Genomic DNA, 21655 nt, shown 5'->3' on the forward strand with positions numbered 1-21655 from the left:
GCTGGTCTCACCCGGGCCTCTGCCTTTGGGGACCGGCGGCCGGAGCGCGAGTGGCTTGGGGGCAGGGTGTCACCGCCTTTGGACCCAGAAATTCTGATCCTGCGGCCTCTGCGGGGTGGGGGCTCTGCTCGAGTCCTGGAGGGAGGACTTTAAATAACTGCACAGGCGTAGGCCGTCCCGCTGGAAAATCACCTTGTTTCCATGTAAATGTCCCGGCTCCTCAGGCTTTAAGTGGGGAGAGAACACTGCTGTGTGTTTAGAGGAAATTGAAGGCAATAAAGTTGGAAATTGTTTCCACCGAAGGCCAAAAGGCAGGCGGGGCAGAGGCGCGCGGTGACCACAGGCCGCGCGTCAGGCCGCGTTCTCCTCTGCACCCGTGGGTTTGCCGTGGCTCTCCTCGCTGTCTGTAGCTCTCGCGTGTGCCTGTCACACGTGCCCGTACACGCGTGTGTGACGCCGACGCCCTGCGTGCACGTTGCGTGGTGTGTGTTTGCGTCGACGTGCTGGCTTTATTCTGATCCACAGCGAGCCGGGCCCGCGTCCTGACGCCGCTGTGCACCCCGCGCATGGGAGCCGGTGGTCTGGACCCGCTGGCTCCCGGCCCGTGTCTGGCTCCCTTGGTCCGTGTGCCGGTGCTCAAGGCCATGAGCGATCGCCCTGGTGCTGAGGAACGTCAGAATTAAGACGGACGACCAGACTGAGAGGAAGCGAGCTGGCCTGTCTCTAAGGCAAATTGGAGAAAAGACCTCGTGAACGTCAAGGCCAGGTCGTCGCACAGCAGTCGGTGTTTCTGGCCCCGGGGCCTGCCGTGGCCTCTGCTGGTGGTGTGGGCAGGGCCCCGCGACTGCGGCCGTCGGCCGTCACGCGGCCGAACCTGGCTGCACAGCGCCTCCCGGCCTCGGACCTGACGGCACAGCCAAGGCCTGCTTCTTCCCGCGTCCCGGCTTCGAGTTTGGAAGGGTTACAGGAGACACTAAGATGCTTTCAGGAAACCGCCCACAGTTCCCTGCGCCCCCTCCCACCTGTTCACTCCCCGCCCCCCAACTCCCACCCGCTCACAGCCTGGGCTCCACTGCCCCGCCCCGCCCCGCCCCCCAGGAGAACCCGGGCAGACAGGGGCGTGACTCTCGGGAGCTGGGCGCCCCCGCAGGCAGACGCCTTGGCCACACTTTCTCCATAGATTTACTCAGCTGAGGGGGCTTCCCTGTGGCTCAGCTGGTAAAAGAATCCGCCTGCAATGCAGGAGACCCCGGTTTGATTCCTGGGTTGGGAAGATCCTCTGGAAAAGAGATAAGCAACCCACTCCAGTATTGGGCTTCCATTATGGCTCGACTAGTAAAGAATCCACCTGCAATGGGGGAGACCTGGGTTCCATCCTTGGGTTGGGAAGATCCCTGGAGAAGAGAAAAGCTACCCACTCCAGTATCCTGGCCTGGAGAATCCAATGGACTGTATAGTCCCTGGGGTCACAAAGAGTCAGGCACGACGGAGTGACTTTCACTGAGTTGGCTGCACTCTGGTGCAGGCCTGACCCCCCCATGCTGAGCTGTGAGTCCCCGACGGTGCCGGGTCACTGGTGTTTCAGTGTGAAACACACCTCACCGGTGTGCCCGCGGTGAGGTCCGTGGTCAGAGGGCATCCGCCCTGTAAGCGCGACCCTCCTGGGATGCGCGGCATCCTGGCCACCAGGGGACGTGCCCCGCAGGACTCCCAGTGTGGACGTTCGGCTGGCTGGGTGCTGTTGGGTCCTTTCTCGGTTTGTTTTCTAGAGGCAGAGCTGCTATCAGAACCTGCAGGTGGGTTTTTCACCTGAACATGAGTTTCTTCTTCTTGGGTGAGTTTTTAAGGGCGGGCTGGCCGGTTCTCAGGGAGCGTTGTCAGTGTGTGAAGCCTCCAGTGCCCTCCCACATGGCTGTCCACCGGTCCACCTGCCTGAACCCTCGCTCAGAGGCTCTCACGTGAGGCTCAGAATTTCCTGAGGAGACGGCCCCCCTGGCTTATTCTGGTGCCAGTTTCAGGCCAAGGACTGGGCCTTCTGGGGCCCCTCCCTCAGCCTTGCAAAAGGGCTGCCAAGGTCCAGCCTCAGGGTCCCCTGAGGGCTTTGGCAGCCCGGGCCCTGTGTGGCTCTCCACTGCGGCTCCTGAAATAGCCCTGAGAGGGTCTAGGAAGCCGGCCCTGCTCACCAGGACTGCTTCCTGGGGCTAGAAGGCTGGTGGTCTGTGTGGGGCGTGGGTGGGCGGCGTCCCGGCTTGCTGAGTCTTCTCCAGCTTCTTGGGGCCTGCCCTGCTTCCTTCCAGACCCGCGTCTGCGCGGGGGAGGCTCGTGTCCGGCTGGGGGCGCCCCCGAGTCCTGCGGACATCTTTGTGGGCGCTAGCTACCCCCCACCCCTCCCGTGGGCTCTTGTCTCTGGGTTTTGTCTGACAGTCCTGAGCACGAACCTTTGCTGTCCGCTTGTCCCAGTGGTTCTGCGTCCCCTCTGCTTGCCTATAGGGGGGCGCCCCCTCTCCTGCGAGTGCTTTGTCACCGCGCTGCCCTTTGGCCTCCGCCAGCTCAGATTCTACTGCCCTCGCCGGCTGTGTGTTCTGACGGGCCTCAGCAATCGGGGGTGTAACCTTGAGCCCAGCGCCTGTCCCACCAGCCTGCTGGCGTGGGGGAGCACCCGGCGGCCTAGCCCTTTGCTCTTGGCTGGCCCCTTGCCCCTTTTGTGCCCGCCGGCAGAACTGGCTTCTTAGGGCCTTGCTGCCTGCGGGTGTGTCCACTGCGGGCCCCTGTGGCGGCTGAGGGCCCGGGTGAGGCACGTGTCCCCGTCCAACTGCACGGCGGCAGAGCGGGGGGCGGGGACGGGGTGGGGGGCGGTCGGGGGGTCGTGTCACGGCCCTGCACTCCCCGGGCGGGCCGGGCCCTGGGGCTGCGGAGGCGGCAGGGCGGGCCGTGCGGTCCCCTCCTGGGTGGGATAACGCCCGCGGTTGCCTTCCTGGCCTTCCTGACGTGCTCTGCTCCTCTGCCCAGCGAGCGGTGCGCTGCGTTACGTGAGGCGACTGGGGGTCAGAGACTGTGCGCGGAGCCGGCTGCCTCCTGAGAGCCTCACCGCGTCTGTGGGTTCAGTGCCCCTGGGCTGTGCATGTGCATGCCGTGCAGCGCCCGGAGGCCGGGCGCGCCTCCACGGCCCGCCCTGGGGGCCTGTCTTATAAAGGCAGGATTTGCTGTGGTCTCTGAGGCCCTGAGGATCCTGGGCCAGGGCGTCCGCTCAACTCGGCTTCTGAAGGAAACCCCTGGACGAGACGCGTGAGTGGCGAGGCCTCCTCGGGAGTCGGCGCCGCGCGCTGGCAGCCGCCGCCTTGCGCGCAGGTGGAGGGCCACGGTGGCCACCGGAGGGCGCCGCGCGAACTCGCCCGCTCCGTGCCCGCGGTCACTGAGCCGCCCGTTAGCCCGCTTGGAATCCGAATCCCATCGGCTTCCTGCCTCGTGGCTCTCGGGGCGGCGGGTGCCGGCGGTTTGGCAGTGCGCCCCCGCCCCCGCCCCCCCATGGAACAGCTGGGAAACCTACACGTGGAAAGGAAGTGCCCAGTTCTGTGTCCCACACGAACAGTGTTGACGGAATGCACGGCTGTGTGAGCAGCCCCCCGCCTCCCGGAGCCCTGGCCCCCGCGGGTGTGTGGGACCCACCCACCACCAGCCCCGTGGACACACCATGGGCCCTCGGACAGCTCGGGGTTTATCCGCGTAGGACTTAAGAGCCGCGTGGTGCAGGGTCAGCCCTGACCAGTACAGAGGAGCCACGGTGTAACCAAAAAGGCTGGAGTTTTTTTAACTCATGAGGGGAAAGACTTGTTTTGTTATACCTCTGTGTGCTGTTTAGCTGACATGTCACACACCCCAAGAAACACACACATTAGAATCCAGAAATTGGCTAATAGGTATCAAGTAATTTAATCTTCAAACGCGTGGGTTTTCTTCCCCAGTTTCTAAGACACACCAGTAAATTCAAACCATCTGGGCAGATGTAACGGGTTAGAAATGAGAAGGCCCCCACATTTCCCGACTGATTTTTAACTTCAAGAACTTGATGTGTAATTTAGCACCTTAATGACTTATTCCTGGTTTGTCCTTTGTCGGGTCCTTTTTATAAAGAAACAAATGTTTGAGTTTTTTAATTAAAAAATTATTAAAGTCTTGGCTGCGCTGGGCCTTTGCTGCCGCACACAGGTTTTTCCCTAGTGTTGGTGAGCAGGGCCACTCCCCGGTTGCGGTGCATGGGCCCCTCACCGTGGGGCCTTCCCTTGTCGCCAAGCACGGGCTGCAGGCGCACAGGCTCCAGTAGGCGCAGCACGAGGGCTCAGGAATTCCGGCTTGCCGGTTGCAGAGCAGGCGCTCAGTAGTTGTGGCCACGGACTCAGGGGCTCCGCAGCACGTGGGATCGTCCCGGACCAGGGATCGAACCCATGTCTCCTGCATTGCCAGGAGGATTCCTACCCACTGTGCTACCAGGGAAGTCCTGACTTCTTGGTAACATTTGCCACAATTAGTAAAAGACCCAGTTTCTTACAATAAGTTTTATAACCTTCATGAAATAAACCCAAGGTTAAATTCACCTTTGGGGATCCTGAGTAATGAAGCATGGCAAGGTAGGTGAGTTTGTCTATTGACAAAAATAATATCATTAAAACCACATTCAGGGACTTCCTGGTGGTCCAGTGGTTAAGACTCTGTGTTTCCAATGCAGGGGCTGTGGGTTTAATCCCTGGTCGGGCACTAAGATCCCACATGCCACACAGTCAAAATATATACATACTAACAGAGTTTTTTTTTTTTTTTAAAAAAGGACAGAGTGCAGGGTCTACCTTGATATTTTCCAAGTAGCTCCTCATTTTCTTCTAAATGCCTCAAGTCTGTGTACCCATACAACCCCGAACCTGCCTGATCTCATTGAAATGGTTCAAAATTCATTCAATTTTTTTAGCAACTGTGGCAGGAGTACTAGGAATCAAACATACTGGGGCAGCAAGAAGTGACCGGAGTGCAGCACGAGATCGCCAAGCCAACGTCCATGGAAAGTAGCTATGGTGCTAGTGGCTGAGGCGAAGGTGGGCTTGCTTCTTGGTCAGGGGCAGAGGGGGTTCAGGACGCAGCAGCAGCAGTGGCGGGGCCTGCACCTGAGACCCCCGGCTCATCCTCTGCCATCAGTAGAGGTGGACGCGGGACAGAAACCTGTGGCTGCTACCGTATGACACCCTCCCCCCAGAGGTCCCCAGAGACCAGCCAGCTTTCAACCAAAGCCACTGAGAAACCGAAATAAAAAGTGATTTTAGGCCCCCTGCACTGTGTGGGGGAAACCAGCTGGGCTGAGGGGTGGGGCCGTGGACAGGGATCTGGGCCCTGGGGGCTCCCCTTCTCCAAGGAGCCCCTGGTGCGGGAGGAAGAGCCGCTTCTCTCTACTGGCTCCGGGACCCTGAGGAGGGCACCCATCACCCCTCGGCACGGCTGCTGCTGTCTTGGGATCTCTGTCGGGGGACATGCTGGGGGAGCGGGGGGCATCCGCCTGAGGCCCTGGGAATTTGAGGAGAGCTCCCACCAGGCCCTGGGGCCCTGGAGCGGCTGGCGGGCATCTGTGCTCGTCACTGCCAGGAGCACCCAGAGACCACCGATTCCTGCTGCTCCATCCCCCAAGGCTTACTGCAGCCCCAGAGTCCAGCGTGTCTGTAGTTCTGTACAGGCCATCAGCCTGGAGGGAAGTCAGTCTGCAGGTAGAAAAGCACGCACCTGACTCTCGGCTCGACTTCCCAAGAGACTGGGGCCACGTGGGGCCGTTCCCCCAACAGACATCGCCGAGAAGAGCAGCCTGGCCCTGGGGCAGCTGGCGGTCAGTGAGCACACCGCGAGTGTTTACGGCAGCAGCCGGGCGGGGGCGGTGCCCAGCATCGCGTATGTCTTTCGTCTGAAAGGCGTCCTACAGGGACTGCAGCCTTCAGAAACAGACCTTTGCTTTTAGGGCGTTTTCGGGTTCAGAACAGGGTTGGGGTGAGGGGCTGTGATTTCTTCGTGAAGACGTGGGGAGTGGAAAGGGAGGCGCCCCCGCGTCCCTAACAGCTGACACTGACAGAAGGCAGGGTGCGGGAGAGGGCGAAGGGTGGTGGGTGGGCTCTGCAGCCCCGTGAGCCCGCCTGCCCAGATCCGTGTTTCCTGTGGGCAGGCCCGTCGGCTTTGGGGTTAGAAATCCTAAGAGCATTTTCCTCCCTTCGCCTTATTGACACTCAACTTTTGTGCACACTTTTGGGAGTCATTCAGGACAGACCCTCACTGGACCAGCGCCAGCGGGGGCACACCTGGCGGCCGCAGACGCCCCATCCAGCCCCTCCTGCCACGCCTGCATGTCCCCGGAAGCTTGCAGTTCTGTTGTGCCCCGCGGCCGCGAGGCTCGCCACCTGAGTGGGTTTGCGTTTCCTTCATTTTAATACCTTCTGACTTTCCTATCAAACGTCTCCTCATAAACAAAACAAAAGGGGGGAGGGCTAGTATTTTAACAGTACAAAGTTATAAATACTGGCGTTAGGTTTTCATTACTTCGTTTGAGGCCGAGGGTAAGCAGGCTGTTGCGGGCTTGGACCTGAAAGGTGGGTGCAGGAGGCAAGCACACCCGAGGGCAGCCAGGCACCGAGGACACGGCTCATCCTCACACCGGGCCCCTGGGGAACTCCAAGGGGCTGCGCCCGTTTCTGCCTCGTCTCCAGGGGCGAGGGAGCAGGGGCTGGAGTCAGCATCGTGGCCTGGATGCCTGACCTGGGAGGAGGGAGCGAGCCTCGGGCACCAGACTGGTCACTGTGCGTTGTGCTTCCGGCCAGTGCGGCCCGCCCCACCCTGGTGGTGCCCGTGGAGCAGCATCTATGCCGTCACCGGCTGCGCCCCTGCTTGGTCTGGGGAACAGTTCTGGTGCCCACGGCGCAGTTTATTCATCAGTCGCCGCAGCTTGCCGGGGAAGTTTCTATCGATGTGGCGGTACAGAAGCGGCACCACAGCGCTGCTGGCGAAGGCCAGGAACCTGGACAGGTCCTTGGCGAGGAGCAGCGTCCCCACGTGGTGCCCATCCAGTGGCTTCCCCCGCGCCGCCAGGACCGTGCGCCCCAGGAGCATCAGGTAATGGGGCGTCCAGAGCCCGAACTGCGCGCACACGGTGGCCACCAGCAGCCTGTGCGCCGAGGGGTCCGGGCGGCCCGCGTCCCGGTCGAGCGGCGTGTCCTCCTTGCGGACCCGCACCAGGAGCGCAAGCGCGTAGAGCGCGGCCAGGCCAGGTACCAGGTAGCCGACGAGCAGCATGATGGCGTCGGCCGCCGCCGCGTCCCGCATTCGGGAGCACTCCACCAGCCGCGCGGCCACGTGGCTGCAGATGTGGAAGAGCAGGGAGGAGAAGCCGGCGAGCAGGGCGCCGCCCCAGACGAAGCCGCACACGTGCCGGGTGTTGTAGACGCTGGACATGTAGGTGCGCGGCAGCGCGCGCTCGATGTAGCAGTCCAGGCCCAGCAGGGCCGTGGAGTACAGCGTCACTAGCGCCGCCACGTTGAACAGCACCAGCAGCGAGACGTGCACCTCGCTGCCCAGGTCCCAGGCGGCCCCGCCGGCTGCGCCAGGGCCCAGCAGGTGCGCGGGCGCCAGGGCGCAGAGCAGCAGCCCGGCCGCCGCCATGTTGGCAAAGTAGACGTCGGGCATGGTCATGCTGCCCGGGTCGTGCAGGTTGGCCAGCAGCAGAAGCGCGTTGTAGCCCAGGCCGAGGGGGACACCGCCCAACAGGTAGAGCAGCGACAGCGCGGACAGCGCTCTCTGGACGTGCAGGCAGGGCAGCGGGTCCTCGCCGTCCGTGCCGTTGAGCGGGCAGCTCCACATGGCGGGCTGTGGGAAGAGCAGCGCGTGAGTCCTTGGCGACCACAGCCCGGCCCCCGGCCCCCGAGGCCGGCCGGAAACGGGGCTGTGCGTGTTTTCTGCGACCGAAGGCGTCATCGCTAGAAGCTGTGAGGGCTTTAAAAGCCTCGCTGGCCTCCTTGACCCTGTTTGCAGGGAAACCCACAACCCTGGAACCGTAAGGCGCCTGCTGCCACCTTGTGGCGCCTGGGCCACGTGAGAAAAGCCTGTAGGAGACCTGGGGCACTGGGGGTGGACCCCAGGCCTGGCCCCGCGGCCCCCCTCGCGGGAACCTCAGCCTTCCTGAGGCTGCGGCAGCCCTGCTGGGCGCATCCTTCCTTACCTGCACTGACTGCGGAATCCTATGACACCGCCCTCCACCCCACTGCCGTCTGTGCCCAGCAACCCGCCTCCCTCGCGCCGCCTGGGCAGCGCTGGTGTGCCGTGCCAGGGCACTGGGACCCATGTCGTGAAGACCAGCTGCCACTGGAGCCCTGGGGAGGGGCCGGAGGTGGTGTGCACGTGCGCCTGGCGTCCTTCCGGTCCTCTACCTCCCAGTCTGGCAGGGTCGGGGCAGGCGGGCGCTAAGGTCTGGGTGGGCCTTGGCGGGTGGAGGCGTCTTGGTGGTGAGGGAAGGACAGACTTTCTTGAGAAACGCGAGTCCCGCGGGGGGAGGGGGGAACGACTCTCCACACCATGTGTCCTGAGCTCATTGGGCCTCCTGCTCTCAGAGCGAGGCCAGCAACCCTCTGGGGCAGACCCTGGCCTCCCAGGTCCAGGGGCGAGGGAGGCCCCGCCTGCCCTTAAGTGGCCAGGCCCCAACCCCGCGGGAGCGAGCCTAGCGTGGGGGGCACAGGGGGAATGACATGTGACCTCCCCAGGTGATTGTTTGCCAGCCAACGCGACGGAGCAGGCGCCCGCCTTCAAGGTGTGTGCCTGCGACTCCCCCCACCCCCCTCCACCCCCGCCAGACACGGAGGGGTCAGGCAGGAGCCTCGGGGGTGTCTGTATCTTAACGAGCTGCTGAGGTAGCAGCCGAAGGCCGGGGGCGGGACTGCTGAGCGCCGGCTGCCTGCCGGCTTCATCACCTCCAGGGCAGGGCGTCTAGTCTCAGTCGCCGCAGGGACTCGGGTCCCTCTCCCAGACCTGGGGTCCAGGGTGCGGGAAGGAGCCCCAGGCAGGGCCGGGCCTGAGGGGTCCTCGGAGCCCTCGTCCATCCTCTTCTAGTCGATCCGCTTACCGTTTCCCTCCCGAAGGCCAGCGGGCTCCTGCACGCTGAGCGGAGGCCTGGGCAGTGTTGGGCCGGGACGCTGGTCCACAGAGCATCCTGTCGGTACCTGACCAGCCCGAGACCCAGCCCCCGCTTGGCCGCCTCGCCCGGCTCCGGCCCCGGGCCTCAGTCCCTCCGCTTCTGCCGCGCTGGCCCCGCTCTCTCCGGTCTTGTTTGCCGGCGCGGCGTGCTCCTCCGCGAGGCGTGCTCCTCCGCGAGGCGTGCTCCTCCGCGAGGCGTGGGTGCGCACGCGCACACCCGTGTGGGGGCGCTGTGCGTGTCTGCCGCCTGGTTCTCGCGGTGCCCGTCCTCTGCAGGCAGCAGCTGCGCCTCCTGTTTACAGCCAGTTTGGAGCCTTGAGGGTTGTGTCGGGAAGGGCCGGCACACAGGAAGGGCACCCTGCCCACGGGCTCCCCGGAGGCCCGACTGGGGGGTCTCCTGGTGCGTCTGCCCCTCCTGGGGGTCTCCATCCACTGGAGGGCAGGTTCTGCCAGGGTAGGCTGAGGACGGAAGGGTGGCCCTCTGCGATGTCGGGTGGGCAGTGGAAAGGGCCCCATGGGCTCCTGGGCCGAGGGAAGCGGGGGACGTGCTGGCAGGGGCCCTGCCCCGCTGGAGACCCGCGCGGTCCTTGGGAGGCGGTCACGCGGAGCAAATCAGCTCAGAACTTTTTTCAAGAGCTCAGGTGCTTAAGTGGCCAGCTTGGTTGACCCGAGAGGGGCTGTGCGTGTCAGCGGTCAGCGCTGAGTTTAGATCAAAAACCCACCCGAGCTGCTGTGTCCTGGCAGCTCATACACACAGAACTTGGAAACCCTGCCCACAAACTAGACAGCTCTGTGCGTGTCCTGTCGGCCTCCGCAGTGAGGACACGTCTGAGTTCAGATGCAGCTCACGCGCTAAAGGTGGCGGTTTCCTTGCTTTCAGCCTGTCTTAGCTTTTTGTCCCCGTGTTCTTCCCAGAGGCCCCTCGCCTCTAGGTGTCACGCCTGGGGGTGTGGGTGAGAAGGGCAGGAGGCAGACTGCCGATGTGGAGGGGACGAGGCACTGAGATGCTTGCTGGAGCGGGTGGCGCCCATGGGCTCTTGGGAACCCGGAGCAGCACCTGCGCCCAGCACCCCCAGACTTGCCATCAGCAGCGGTCACTTTGGGACTGTCTGCCCATCCCGGCTGCGGGGCAGCTGGTCAAAGCGCGAGGCCTCTCGCTGGCGTCCCTCCATGTCCGGGTGCCTGTGCTGCCCTGTGGGTCCCCACCCCCGCTTCCCTTTGTGCTCTGGCTCTGCGGTGCAGGAGTCTGGGAACAGGCTCCCCTCCTCCTAGGCCCCGTGAGGAGGGGGCCTGAGAACAATGGTGGCCCCACCCTCCACACTGGCTCCGGCTGGGCTGGGCTGGGCTGTCTTTCCAGTTACCAGCTCTGTTCACTTCCTTCCTGAGAAAGGGGAAGTTGGATGGTGGCCAGAGACCAGGATTCCAGGCAGGGCCCTCTGTGGTCCTGGCCCTCCCAGGGGCGGGAGGCAAGGCCAGGTGGGCCCTCAGTGGCTGGGCCCTGCCCCCTGGCGCCACGGGCCCTCACTGTCCCTGCGTAGCAGGGCTGATGACACCGCCTGTGGCTGCCCGTCACCCGCTGCAGCTCTGACTGGTGTCGTCAGGACGGCCCCAGGGGCAGGAGGGGCCAGGAGCCCAGCGGCCTTGTCCATTCTGGTCCTGTCACCCTGCCCTGGGGCCGTCCTGATGACACCAGTCAGAGCTGCCCACTGCCGTGCGCGGGCCTCCTGGCTCCCAGCCTGCCCTCTAATGCACCCCGCCTGCCCCTCCCACCAGCACCCTTGCCCACTGCCCACCCGCTGGACACATGCCTCTGCAGACCTGCCTGTAGGCGCCCTGGCTGGCGTGGCCGCCTTCCTGCCGTGCTTGGTTGGGCCTCCCGGACCTCTTGGCCCTCCTTCACGCCTCCCTACAGCAGCGCCCACCAGGTGCTGTCCAGGGCCCCATCATCCGACAGGGTGTCAGGGGGCCTTGACCTCCCGCCCACCCTCAGCCCTGCCTCTGCCCAGCCGGGTCCGCGCCTCCCCCCAGGCCTTCTGTCCCCCTCTGCCAGGCCCAGGGAACATACAGGTATGCTCATCTGGCTGAAGACATATCCCCTCACTCTCGGACCCTCACCCGTGGGCACCCCTCTTCTGTGGCGGGCATGCCCAGCCAGGCCTGCAACCAGCCTTTGTCCACGGAGCAGGGGCGCGCCTGGCACGTGTAGGCCTGTGGCCGTGGTCTCGCAGCGATGCCAGCAGCAGGACTGCCCAGCCCTGACGTTGAGTGGCCCGGGGTGGGAGGGCTGGTGGGCTCCAGCATCCTGGCTTGCTCCTTGGTTGTCGAGGTAGTCCGGCGGTCACCACATCTGGTCTCTCCCAAGGGGATTAACTTGACCTGAAGGTGATTTGCAACCCCCACTCTTTGAGAGTTCTGTCTGTTCTCTCTGATCACACTCCTGGGGCAGTGGCCCTGCCTGGCCCCGGGTGACTGCCACGCGGCCAACTTCCGGATGGTCTTGTTCCAGGGAGTGGAGATGTCTTCACAGCCTTGCGCCAGGGTGGTTCCCGCCTAGGGCCAGCAGTGGACTGAAGAGGGGAGTGCGGCCAGCCTGGCAGAGCAGAGGGTGCCCCACCTGGGGAGGGCACCTGACTCCCAGGTGGACCCTGACGTGAGTGCAGGCTAGTGGCACTGCCGTGGCATCGGGGAGGGGGCCCCCTGCTCCACTATGGACCTAACCAGGAGCTCCCAGGACGCGATGTGTCCTCCTTGGTGCCTGCATGGGTGCCGGCCACACTGACCCAAGCCGGCACGCTGGGCAGACGGCCTTGCAGCACACGGCCTGGAGAGCGGCTGGTGGGCGGCCGGGCCACAGGGCAGATGAGCCTACGGGCCAGCCTCTGCTCCGTGCCCAGGACTCTGAGCTGGGTGCTAGGGTGGCAGTGAGGCAGCCCCCGCCCCCTCCACCCCCCGCGCGTTGGTGATGGGGATGGGGGACACGGTGGGGGCTGATGGCAGGCCAGGGGGAGGGGGTGGCATGCAGGCTGGGTGCCCGTGGGGGGACACTGGGCCACGGGGTGCATGTCTAAGCCCCGCTGCACTGAGGGCCGCCTGCTCTTACGCTCTTGTCCTCTGGGGAAGCAGCTTGATCGTGCCCCCTGGCCCAACTCACACCTCCCCTTGGGAGGGGCGCACGCTGCCTGGTGAGGGCTCCCATCCGCGGGCCACGGACTGAGGACCAGCCTCCCCGGGCGCCCTGCCCGCAGCTGCCTGGCTTGGGTCCCCGGTCAGGCTGTCAGGAGGATGGAGTGAGGGGGTGAGCGTCCCTCCCTGGTGCTGGGCGTGGAACGGCGGGTCCTCGCCTCTCACACATTTGCGCTGCTGTGCTGCCTCCCTCAGACTCTGCCAGCTGCCGCGTGGGGAGAGGAGACGGGGGAGGGAGCGCAGAGTGTGTGAGCGGGCCCAGGCCAAGGGCAGATTCTCACGGGGGTGGAGGGCGGGGGGTCCTGCCACAGCTCAGCGGCCCCGGGCCCCCAGGGCTGCTGTAGGAACAGACAGCGAGTCTCTGGAGCTGCGCTTGCTGAGCTGGGCTCCCAGCCCCTTGGGGTCCGGGCGGGTCCTCCCCAATGGCGCCCTGCTTACAGGCGCCCTGTCTTTCATTCCTTGCCAGCAAGGACCGCACGCATGGGTTAGCTACTGGAAGTATTTTGAGGCCAGATGTCAGCATCTTTTCTCCTTGGGCCTTTTTAAAAAAAAAAAAAAAGCCTAGAACTGCATAAACTAACCCTTCAAAAGTGAATGTCCACAGGCAATGAAAAGCCTTGCCCAAACGCAGGGCTACAGCCCTGTGATCTCCATGGAAAGAGGGGGACCAGGAGCTCAGCAGAGCAACGGCGGGCGGGGGCCATGATGGGCAGGGGCTCCCCAGTGGCCCTGTGTGCACACAGCCTGCCCAACTGAAGCACCAGCTAACTCCCCTCCAAGGTCGCTGACCTCATCCCACTGCACCCTGTCTGTTCCCGCCTGCCCAGAGCACCCCAAAGAGGGAGCTCTGTGACCGGTGTCCCGCAGCCTGTGAGATGGCCTCCAAGGCCTTTCCCCAAGGCAAACATGAGGACCCACCGGGCAGAAGGGCCGGCAGAGCCCAGACTGGGAGGTGGGCGCAGGGCCCTGAGGCCAGGGCAGTGTGTCCTGGTGGGCACCGGCCCAGCCTGCCCGCCTGATGTCCTGGAGACCCACTGTGTACTTTGCCTGGACTTCAACTGAGTGCTCCGGAGCCATCATAACGCTTTGAAAATGACTCCTGAGTGTTTATTTCCTTTTGCAATAATGGGCAGAGGCTCTAGCTACAATTAACATCCAGCTGGAGGAGCCAGACACTCCGGAAAAGCTGTTGTTTTCATCGGTTTTCAACGTAGAGTGCTTACACATACTGATTGGTATCACAGACGCTGCGCCTTCCTGGGCTGCGATAAGCAACGGTTCATTATACACTTGGGGTGTCTTGGTTTTCGTAGCCTGTTGCTTTTTAAGGTTCTGAATTAGAGAGCAATGAGCGTGAAGCAGGTGGCGTCTCCGGTTCTTCCGGGAAGAGAACGGGCTCACCCGCCGGTGGGGAAGGGCTGCGGGCAGGGGAGCAGCCGGCTGGGTCCTGGCCTGCCCCTGGCCCCAGGCTCTCCCTGGAAGGATTCGGGACCGTGTTCTCCTCTGCTTGTGGAGCACTAGTTCCTTGGCTTTTTTCTCTTATTGTCCCCTGACTAATATTTTGAGGTTACCGCTCCTTCCAGTACTCTCGATCAGGGGAAAACAGACTAAGAACAGACCCGTCTCCGCTGGCACCCAGTCGGGCCCCTGCCCAGCCTGAAACTGGTGTGCTCTTACCTGGGGGAGCATTGGGAGCAGAGCCGCAGATCTTATCGCTGCCTGTGGTTCTTTCCAAGGGAGGAACCAGCAGTTATTTTTGCTCCTTACACTTGGTCTAATAGTAACAGTTGCTTCCTTGGCTCTAATTAAACCTGGGAAACTCCTGTGTGCTCTCTGCCCTCCCACCACGTGTGTGGGAGGAAGGAGACCCCTGTGGGACTGCACAGGACACCCGGCCCTTTGCACCCTGTGCTGCTGCTTACTCATAGGGGGTTCTGTCCACAGGTCCCTGGGGGGTGGAGGAGGGACCTGAACTCTGCCCCTTGACAGCACTGTATTTTTAGCATCTCAAATTAGACTGAAATTCACTTTTTACGCCTTACACTGAGGCCCCCTGTTCTGCAGCACCTGTGAGACCCCACGGACACCTGCTGCCGCCCAAGCGCCAGAGAGGCTGCAGCCTGGAGAGAGCTGAGGAGGCGGCAGCCCCACCCCCAGGACTCGGCCTGGTGGGCGGCAAGTTGTTTGCTGAGGTTCCCAGATGACATCCCAGGGCCTGGAGGGTGTGGCTGCCGCCTCCCCAAGGAGCGCCTTCCTCTCAGGCCCTGGAAAGTGGCTGGCCCCTCGTCCCACCTGGAGTCACACATGCGTATTTGCTGGCAGGGACCTTGGAGGTTTGTCCCTCTTTCACTATATAATAGGTTTAAGCATTATAATAGGTTTAGGGCTAGTGATGCTAAAGCTGAAACTCCAGTCCTTTGGCCACCTCATGCGAAGAGTTGACTCACTGGAAAAGACTGATGCCGGGAGGGATTGGGGGCAGGAGGAGAAGGGGACGACAGAGGATGAGATGGCTGGATGGCATCACAGACTTGATGGATGTGAGTTTGCGTGAACTCTGGGAGTTGGTGATGGACTGAGCGACTGAACTGACTGAGGGCTCTCCTGACGGCTCAGCAGTAAAGAACCTGCCTGTCAAGGCAGGAGATGCAGGTTTGATCCCTGGGTTGAGAATGTCTCCTGGAGAAGGAAATGGATACCCACTCCAGGATTCTTGCCTGGGAAATCCCATGGACAGAGGGAGCCTGGCAGGTTGTAGCCAGGGGGTTGCGAAGAGTGGGATACGACTTGGCGACTAAACAGTGATAAGCCGTTCTACGTCCTAGCCTAAAACCCCACCACTCATGCCCAATGGACATACGTGCCTTCTCCCGTCACCCACCTGCCAGGGCTTCTGAGTTCCACGGGCCCCGAGTCAATGCAATGCTAATGCTGGGCTCGCCTCTCCTCTGGGTGTTTCTGTGACCCCCACGGCGGCAGGACAGCAGTGGGCAAGGGCAGGGCCTGGCCCCAGCTTCCTGTCCATGACTCGGCACAGTATGCGTGCATCAGATGGGAGCTATGATTTTTAAAAGCCTGTTATCTCTAGAGGCTTTCTTCATTTAGCAAGATACCACAGGTTCCAGTTTGGAGCGCCAGACCCGGCAGGCCAGGGAGCATGTGGCTGTCCCCAGGGCATAGTTATTGCTAGGGCCTCTGTCTCCTCTCAGTGGCGACTGGTGCCCCAGTGAAGACCCAGCTGAAACGGCAAGAGTGTCTGGTCCCCATTATGTGTGAGCAGCCCAGAAGCGTGGTCAGTTATCGTGTCCACACTCTGGCTTCTGCAGAGGCCTGGCCAGCAGGCTGCTGGCCGCTTGGGGACTCGAGGCCAGCCTCACTAGGTGCCGCAGACACAGTGGGGAGGAGGGGGCCGCTGCTCTGCCAAGATGTGGGGCTGGTTGTTGGCAGGTGGCCTGGGGCTGCCAAGCGAGTGTGCATCCAGCAATGAGGGGACAGCCTGTCAGGTCCCGACTCACCCTCTGTCCCCCCAAACCTTGGTTAGATGGCCGGGACCAGTGCCCCACTGAGAACCCAGCCACCGTGCTCCTGTCCTTAGCTTGGTGTTAGGTTTCTTGTCTCAGGTCAATGGGTGCTCTGAGGCTGGGGCACTGCCTTCTCAAGTTTTGAAGGAGCCTCCAGGCGCAGGGTTTTTTATCAAGTGTCCTAGGACACTTGATATCTCCATTTAAATGCTGTTCCAGAAATTCCCAAGATTTTGTAATCATAAAAGGGACGAAAGTTACAGCCACCGAGACCCAGAAGCAGGCGGTCAGCCCCCCGCAGAACATGTGAGGAACCTGTGGTGCTGCCGAACCGCCTACGCGGCTAGCGGCTCTCAGCGGCCCGGACAGGTGAATGACCGCAGGGCAGCGGCCCGGCCGGCCGGGCGCCGCGCGGCTGGAGGGCAGCCACGGGAGGGGACAGCGCCCGGGCGGGGCCGAGGGGACTCGGGAGTCGGAGCGGAGAACCAGCCCCCGGCCGCCGCGTCCCCGCGCCGCTCCCCGCGCGGGCCGAGCCCCCGAGTGTGCCCACCGCCCCCACCCCGAGTTCGGCGCCCACTCACCGGCTCGCTGGGCCGCGGGCCGCGCAGTCGCCGCGGGAGCGGGCAGCTCCGGGCTCCGGAGGCGGCGGGGCTCACGGCGCGCACGCCGCGCGGGCCTGTGTACACACGTGACCGCGCCGCGCCCGCCCCGCCCCCGAGCCCGCCCCGGGCCCCGTTCTCGCCCCGGCTCCGCTCTGGCCCCGCCCCGCCCACCCCGGGCTCCACCCTGGCCCCGCCCCCGAACCCGCCCACCCCGGGCTCTGCTCTGGCTCGGCTCTGGCTCTGAACCCGCCCTGCCCCGGGCCCCGCCCGGAGTCCCCCCACCCCGACAGCCTCCCGGGCCGCCGAAGGTCCGGTGAGCGCTCGGCTGAGGTCCGCGGGCGGGCCGGCTCGCTGAGTCAGACGCGCTCTAATCTGCAGGGGACAGACACCCCGCCCTCGAAGGTTGTAATCGGGGCCTGCCAGGCGCACCTGCTCCTCTGCCCCAAGTGTGTTTGCTGGCTCCACGCTCACCCCTCACTTCCTGGCTTGAGAAATTTCTTCATAAACAACGGGGCACAGGAAAACCATTTAAAGAGACAGTGCACTGTCTGCAGCCTAACTAATTCCGTAGCTGCTGCTGTAATTAGGTGTGGGAAAGCGACAGGAACAAGGTCGCTTCCTGCTATAAGGCTTGTGCTGTAACTGCTCCTAGCAACGCGTTCTGGCTCCGGCGGTAAGAACATGGGTTTCCGACAACCCAGGTGTGCGGGTTGCAGCGCCAACGCAGGTTCTCTGTGGGACCAGGGGTTGACGGAGCAGGGAAATGAGCATCGCGGCCGAGGCTGGCCCTGGGTCCTGCCTGCCGGGCTCAGGCCCCTCCTCAGATTACCCGGCTTCACAGGACAGCTTCCTGACCACGGATCAGAGAGGGAAGCTGGGGGTCAGCTAGGGGACCAGGTCGCCTCTCCCTCTGTCACGGCCGCTGTAGAACCCTGGGGCCCCCACCCTCCCCTTGGCCCTGTTGCCATTACAGTAACCTGCTTCTCACCCCAGCGCCGTCCTTGTGGCAGTGGGTTGCCAGCCTTGGGGGACCGGTGGCGCAGGTTTCTGTTCTGCGCCCTCAGAGCAGCCTTTCGAGGTGTATGAGCCACATTTCACCAAGTCTGAAACTCCATCAGTGCTGCGCATACCAGAACTTTATGGACCATGACAAGGAAACAGTCTGATGCTGTCCATTGTAAGAAGCATGTTGATCTTAGAGTTGTTAAAGTGAGGAGCCATGCCTTACTGTGATGGAAGACAGTGCCCTCCTCTTTTTAAATTGTACCGAGGCTCAGAACTTAGGCAGGGTGCCCAAGGTCACACAGCAGAGAGGAGCCAGAATTTGCAGCCAGGTGGTCTTTGCTTTCTTAGGCCTTTGGATCCTTCTAGCAATGCGATTAAGGAGTGTTGTTACCTCCTTTTCTGAAAAGCCTTGGAGCCCAGAATTCCAAGCCAGAGACCCTAGGATGCCAGGGGTGCTCTGCACCTGGCAGAACTGTGATCCTAACTGGGGAGAGCAGGCCCTCTAAGCCTTGGGTCGCCCCACTGCCTTATCTGCAGAGAAAAGACTTCCTTCCTCCACCACGCAGGCTCCTGGCCAGGGAGAATGGCAGAGTTTGTGCGTGTCAGAGATCTTCAGAGTGGACCCACCCTCCAGCCAGGCTCAGATCAGCGTTCTGTAGCTGGGAATGTCAACGCGCTCCGTGGGGCTCAGCTCTGTGGCCTGCTGCCTGCTGCTCCCGGGGCTCAGGCCAACGCCTGGGCTGCTGCACCATCCTGGGGGCAGAGCTGCGGGAAGCTGGTCCTGCTCCCTGGGTTTCCAGCTACATATCTAGGGTTGACTTTTGAGAACCACATGGAGTCGGCCTCCCCACTGTTTCTGGTGATGCCCCAGAAGAGCCGTCCTGTGCTCCTAGACCCCAGGCCTCTGCCATTGTGGCCGCACAGGCCGCGCTTACAAGGCTGGTGCCCTGAGTGTGCGCCACACTGTGGATGAAGGGAGACTGCAGCCCGGCGCTCTGCTGTGGGATGGGAGGCGCAGCCGGCCCTCCCGCTTGTCCTGCAGCAGCAGTGACCGTGGGGGGCTGCACACCGGGGGCTCCGGGCTGCTGGTCAGGGGCTTGAGGGCCACCTGATGCCAGGGCCACCCTCTCTGTTGAGGCAGGAGGGTCTTCCTTTTGAAGATGCACCTTTTCAGAAATGGCACACCAATGGGGAAGTGTGATTCTCTGTGACATGTGAGTCAAGGGCAAGGAGTGTGTAAGTTCACCGGTGAGTTCTGAGTGTGGGTATGGAAAGGTCACGTGTTTTGACATCTCTGTGGCTCTGTTGCTGTAATGTCTTGTTGCTCAGGCCTGGGGCATTGTAGTCGACTTCGATGAGGAAGCCGGGGCGGGCGGGCCTGGAGGGACTGGGGGTAAACGTGAGTGAACGGCTGGGCCCGAGGAGTCTGTGTGGCCATCCTGGGTCATCCCCCTGTCGGTGCAGCTGCCTCACTACCCCTGGTCTGCATGACCTGCCGCCACCCCCCTACCCAAGTCCAGTCCCATTCGGCCTCTGTCGGCACCTCTCTGTCCTCCCTGGAAGCAGATCTCCCCATTCCTAACACGGGAAGCGCCGAGGGTGGGCCCACGCTGCGCCTCTCCCTCTGTCACGGCCGCTGTAGAACCCTGGGGCCCCCACCCTCCCCTTGGCCCTGTTGCCATTACAGTAACCTGCTTCTCACCCCAGCGCCGTCCTTGTGGCAGTGGGTCGCCAGCCGTGGGGAGGACCTGGGTGGGGAGACGAGCAGCTCTGACAGGTAAGTGCGCTGACCAGGCCCGGCCCCTGCGGGCCCCTGGCTGGCCCGAGGCAGGTGCTGAGCCGAGGCTCTGGGGGTGCCCAGGAGTCAGCAGCGGCTCCTGGCCCCGGCGCTCTGTCTGGCCTGAGGCTGATGGGCATCCTGCATGCTCAGCAGCACTGGCATGGCCTTTGTGGCTTCTTAGGTCTGGAAGACACGGCCCCTCCCAGGAGCCCCAGGACCACCTGGTGGCGGCCGGGTGGGGGGTGGGGGGCCTCTCTGGCTCTTAGGTGTTCCCGTCTGTGTGTCCAGAGGACCTTCCCCCAGTAGGTGGGCCCCCGCAAGGACCCGGCTGGAGAGAGCCTGGCTTCCCGTGGGAAAGGCAGTCCTCCCCATGCCAGGATCCTGACTGAGGCCTTAGGGGACAGCGGGTGGGGGTCTTCGTTTTTGCCCCCTAGGACCTGTCAAAATGAAGGTGGTCGGGGGAGGGGAGCTGGCAGACTCCCCTGCACAGGAAAACTTGGGCTCAGGACTGAGGCTGGCTGCCCACGCATTGGCCCCGCTCCTTTTGCCCGGGATGGACGGCCATCCGTCACTGAGCTGCGCGCTGGATTTCAGGACGCAAGGCAACGTACAAAGTCAGCTGTGTTTCTGTGCGTTAGACATGAACGCTCGGGGTCTGACGGTCACCATGGCAGTGCGGCGCTGTCCCCACCGGCCCGGCCCTGTGCTGGTTTCCCTATCCTTGGGCCAGTGGTAACGTTGGGGTTTTCCAGGGAGCCCTCCTTGGTGCCTCTTCCTCCTCATTCTCTTTCCTAACCCCATGCAAGCAGCTCTGCCTGCCATCATCCAGGAGGCCAGAGGGCCACCAGCCTGGCTCTTGGGCCCAGGGGTAATGCCTCCTAGAGGGAGAGTGCCCCCTGGTGCTCTGGCAGGGTCTGAAGGGTGGGTGTGCATGCTTGGTGGGCAGCAGGGGGAGGTGACGGGGAAGGGTGCGGGCGCCTGTTGTGGCCCCTGGGAGCTTGGTAAGGATGGTGCCCCTAAGGTTGCCCCTAAGGCTTGGCAAGTGCCACTCTGGCAGGTTTAGAAATTTCCAAATGAATCTTTGTTAGTGGTAAACAAAAAAGCAGTGACAGCATGGTTTGATGGAGGGAGAGATACGAATCTGAATAGCGACCCAGAAGCTACCCCGTATCAGCAACTTGATTTTTAACAGAGGTGCAAGAGTAAGTTAAAGGAGGAAAAAGGAGCTTCAGTGGAGAGTCTTGACGACAAACGGTGCTGCGGTAATAGGACATGTGGAGGGAGAGAAAGAGGTTCAGGCTCCTTGGGTCCTCCGTGTTGGCCATCGTCCTGCCTGTAGACAGGCAGTTGTGTTTCTTCCTTTCCAGTCTGAGCGCCTTTGACTTTACTTCCTTGCTTTATTGCACAGGCTAGAACTTGTAGAGCTGTGTCGAATAGCGCCAGGAAGAATGGTCTCCTCACCCTGTTCCCAGCCTGCCGGGGGAGGGGGCCAGTCTGCGTGTTATTTGCCACGTCGAGGAAGCTCCCCTCTGTTACTGGTTTTCTGAGAATGCACCTCATGAGCGGGTTTCGCATTGTGCCATGTGCTTTCCCGTGTCAGTGGACACGGTCATGTGATCCATCTTCTTTAGCTTTATAGATTGATTTTTGGATAGTAAACCAGCCTGCATTCTCTGGAATAAGCCCCACTTGGTAATCGTGTATAATTCTTTTTATATTTTGCCGAATACGGTTTTTGCATTTGTATTTATGAGATTTTCATCTATATTTTTCTTTCCCTTTTTTTTTTTTGGTACTATTTTTGTCTGATTTGGTATCAAGGGAACATTGGCCTCATAGAGCAAATTGGGAAGTGGTTTCTTTGCTTCCATTTTCTGGAAGAGATTGTGTAATTGGTGTTGACGCTTCTTTAAATGTCTCATAGAATTCCAGGGACCCATCTGGGCTTGGACACAGGTTTCTGGAGTCAGGCCTGCCATCACTTGTCACTTTAGTGATGGCCAGGGCTAGTGGGCGGCCGCACGGAAGCTTCCTGAAGTACTTTGCTTCCTCCTCTCGTAGACTCTGCTCCCCTTCCCCTACCCCACCGGGGGCTGGGGCTCCCCTCACACCCACACTCACAGTTCCCACCCGCCACCTGCCTCCACGCAGGCCTGTGGAAACTTGTGGGCGTCCCAGTGGGTGTTCCAACCCCCCTGTAGCATTTCCTGTGGATTCCACCAGGGCTTGGTTCTGGGAGGCAGTGAGGCGGCATGCCCGGGAAATCGCAATCAGATCAGCCAGATGGTCTGCTTGATGATGTCTGTGTCAGACGTATTTATTCTTTCCTTAATGACTCAGAATGAGCCCCATGATCTTGGGGC

At 62.2% G+C, this 21655-nt stretch overlaps 2 protein-coding genes across 6 annotated transcripts in view; one reads left to right on the forward strand and one right to left on the reverse strand.

The window, feature by feature from the left end:
• The window catches only part of C23H7orf50 (chromosome 23 C7orf50 homolog), a 66746-nt gene that overhangs the window by 29680 nt on the left and 15411 nt on the right, over positions 1 to 21655 (forward strand). The gene's annotated exons all lie outside the window — the stretch shown is intronic.
• On the reverse strand, positions 3654 to 16590 carry GPR146 (G protein-coupled receptor 146). Of its 2 annotated transcripts, none has more exons than XM_055562691.1 (2): positions 16487 to 16590; positions 3654 to 7881 (listed from the first exon to the last, which is right to left on the reverse strand). In XM_055562691.1, exon 2 carries the CDS (start codon positions 7873 to 7875, stop codon positions 6880 to 6882), a length of 996 nt encoding a protein of 331 aa, XP_055418666.1. In that variant the 5' UTR covers positions 7876 to 7881; positions 16487 to 16590; the 3' UTR covers positions 3654 to 6879. The 2 variants fall into 2 exon arrangements, with proteins under 2 accessions (XP_055418666.1, XP_055418667.1); XM_055562692.1 differs by lacking the exon at positions 16487 to 16590 and adding an exon at positions 9131 to 16454.

This window comes from Bubalus kerabau, chromosome 23, assembly GCF_029407905.1.
Source record: "Bubalus kerabau isolate K-KA32 ecotype Philippines breed swamp buffalo chromosome 23, PCC_UOA_SB_1v2, whole genome shotgun sequence".
NCBI classification, from domain to species: domain Eukaryota; kingdom Metazoa; phylum Chordata; class Mammalia; order Artiodactyla; family Bovidae; genus Bubalus; species Bubalus kerabau.

Bases quoted from the DNA above. Each gene is read 5' to 3' on its own strand.
- GPR146 (XM_055562691.1), bottom strand. From the start codon at position 7,875: ATGTGGAGCTGCCCGCTCAACGGCACGGACGGCGAGGACCCGCTGCCC.